At 48.3% G+C, this 2,668-nt stretch overlaps 1 protein-coding gene across 2 annotated transcripts in view; it reads right to left on the reverse strand.

Moving 5' to 3' along the window:
- The window catches only part of SHC4 (SHC adaptor protein 4), a 150,720-nt gene that overhangs the window by 17,156 nt on the left and 130,896 nt on the right, over positions 1–2,668 (reverse strand). For both annotated transcript variants that reach the window (XM_045286533.1, XM_004709419.2), the window contains exon 9: positions 1,142–1,202. In XM_045286533.1, the coding sequence (XP_045142468.1) occupies positions 1,142–1,202 (61 nt within the window). The remainder of the gene's footprint in view (positions 1–1,141; positions 1,203–2,668) is intronic.

Raw genomic sequence — 2,668 nt, forward strand, 5'->3', positions numbered from 1 at the left:
GCTCCCTAGGGGTTTCTGAGACTGCGTAGTGTTGCGGGAACAGAATGCCTCAGGAGAAAGCCCTGTGGAGGAGTTGGCCATTGTGCGCAGCAGCCTAAGGCATAACCCACTCTCCCACTGGGGCTCCAGTAGACACCTGCATATTCCTCACTATATATAAGATAGTGCTACAGCTAATGTAACAGCATGCTTCCATAACATATAAGGAATGATCCTTACAACTGACCACCTTCTAGATGTCAAAAAACACCTAACAACAACCAAGCCCAAACTCACTGCCATCCAGTGGATTCCAACTCACAACGACCCTAGAGGACGGAGCAGAACTGCCCCTGTGGGTTCCTGAGACTGTAGCTCTTTATGGGTGTAGAAAGCCTCAGCTTTCTCCCAAGGAACGACTAGTAGTTTTGAACCGATGGCCTTGCGGTTAGCAGTCCAAAGGGTAATCACTCTACCTCCAGCGCTCCTTTGTCTAGATGGCAAGTCCTTACTAATTTAATTTGTGTCCTTAAATTCGGCTATCCAGCTCTATCCTCCACTGCATTAGCTAGGCTCCTCAGTTGCCTTCTAGACCGGCAACGCTTGACTATGCAGCAGTCTGGCTTGTTTTCATTAAAATACATTTCTACCACGAGCGTTGATAGTCTACATTTGTGCTATGGCTGGCTGGCTGGAAAACCTGTGTCCCGCATCAATAATCTCAGCCATTGCGGACACATGCAATGCTCTGGAAAGCCTGTGATGGATGGGCCCCTAATGAGGACTCTCAAGTTTTAGATTGCCTTTTGTTCCCTTGGCTGGACCCAAAGGAATATTATCCTAATCCTAGTAGATCTAATGGGTATCTATTTTCATGTTCATTTGCTGTCTGATCACCTCGAAACTAGGAGTCCTTTGAGATATAAGCAGACAAAGCACCTTTTCAGCAAAAGAAGCTTCCAGGAGGTCAAAAGAGGGGAAGAGCCCATCAAAGAGAGCCACAAGGGAGATGGGCACTCAAGAGCAAGGGTGGACCAGGAGCTTTCCAAGGATCATGTACGCCAATTAGAACGAACTGGTCTATGGAGCACATAGGGGGATGTATGTCCATACGTGTCAATGGGGACAACAAGGGTGGCAGGTGAAGAACAATTGTACCTACCTAGAGGCCTGCTTTCTTCCAAACAGTTCTCGTAGACACTGCTGCACTTGGAGTTTCCAGGCTGTGTGAACAACAAATCGCAAAACGTTTACAAAGACAGCACATGCTCATTAGCTTCAAACCGAGAAGGGGGAAAAATCCCAAATCAACCAAAACTACGGCAAGTGCTCCTAAGAGAGTGGCTCCATGTCTGTCATACAAAGGGTCTGTGCTGTAAGAAAGGGGTGGGAAGCTCGCCCTCTTGTCGTGAGGCACTACTGTGCAGCTGCAATGAGAGCCTGCCTGTGGGCCTTGCAGGGGTGGGCGGCTGCTCATGTCAGGCTTGAGGGTTGCTGCTTCTCCTTCAAAGGTCACATTCCAGGACTCAGTCCAAGTCTCAACCAGAAAGCTGGGATTTCCGGGACACTAGTGCAGATGTTGGCCAAAGAGCAAACGCCTATCTAGCTCTGAGTTGGCAGGTTAGAGCCCTGACTACAGAAGCTTCTCATTCCTTGAAAACCTCATCCACTCAAAGGCTCGCCTCCATCACTCCTTTACATTAGGCCTCTTGGTGAGGGAATGGCATTGTCAATGCTGTAGATTAAAGATGACGGTGGCAGGTTTCAGGAGAACTGGACAGAATCCAACGGGAGACAGGGAAGGGACTTCAACACCATCCTGCCAAGTGAAAATCAGACCTTAGAAAGTGGCCATATTCTTGGGGATGAGGGCGTGGGCTCCAAAGGCATGGTAGCATCTCAGGCCTTGGAGAATAAGTTGCTATGGAATCCAGAGAGTGAGAAAGACAGAAAGAGTGTGGATTAGGGAAAGAATGGGAGTTCTCAGAAAGAATCCAGTGTGAGTCCAGGAGAAGACCGTGAGCTCAGCCGTGGACGGGAGTAAGCAATGGAAAGCCGTGTGGCAGGACAGCTGGAGAGGGAAGCAGGGCGGAAGACAGTGAGGCTGAAGGCGGATGCGCGCAGGGGAGATGAAAGCCAAGGACAGCGCCTTGGGTGGCACTTTCAGGATCGTAAGGTGGGGGCATCGGTTTGTGGGGCCAGGAATGGAAGGATACGTGATAGAAGAAGAGCAGGTGCAACTTACTTTGAAATGTATCAAAAATAAGATGGGTGGATGTGGGCATGATTGCTGGCTAGGTGGTAGGCGGGCGTGAGATCAAACCGATACAGTAAAATGCTGACTGGTAAATGCAGAGGATGGCTATGCTTCGCAGTGGATGTGAAAATAGTCACAATACAATCTTGGGGAAAATGAGGTCGAAAGAAAAATCACGATTGAAGGAGGAGGGTGAGATTCACAGGATAGAAGTGTTTTGGGAGTCATGGGGAGCAGTCGCAAACAGGGGAGGCAGCCAACAGGTGTCAGATGCTGTAGGCTAGAGGAACCTTAGAAAGGGGATAGCGTGGCCAAGTACGTCACTGGTTATTATTGTAAAAAAAAAAATTCTATCAAGTTGTCCAGCTAAGCTCAGATATTTTTTTCAATTTTCTTTTCTTTTTTAAAAATCATTTTATTAGGGGCTCATAC

The sequence above is a fragment of the Echinops telfairi genome, unplaced genomic scaffold, assembly GCF_000313985.2.
Source record: "Echinops telfairi isolate 266 unplaced genomic scaffold, ASM31398v2 ScPeMD7_8;HRSCAF=38, whole genome shotgun sequence".
Classification (NCBI taxonomy): domain Eukaryota; kingdom Metazoa; phylum Chordata; class Mammalia; order Afrosoricida; family Tenrecidae; genus Echinops; species Echinops telfairi.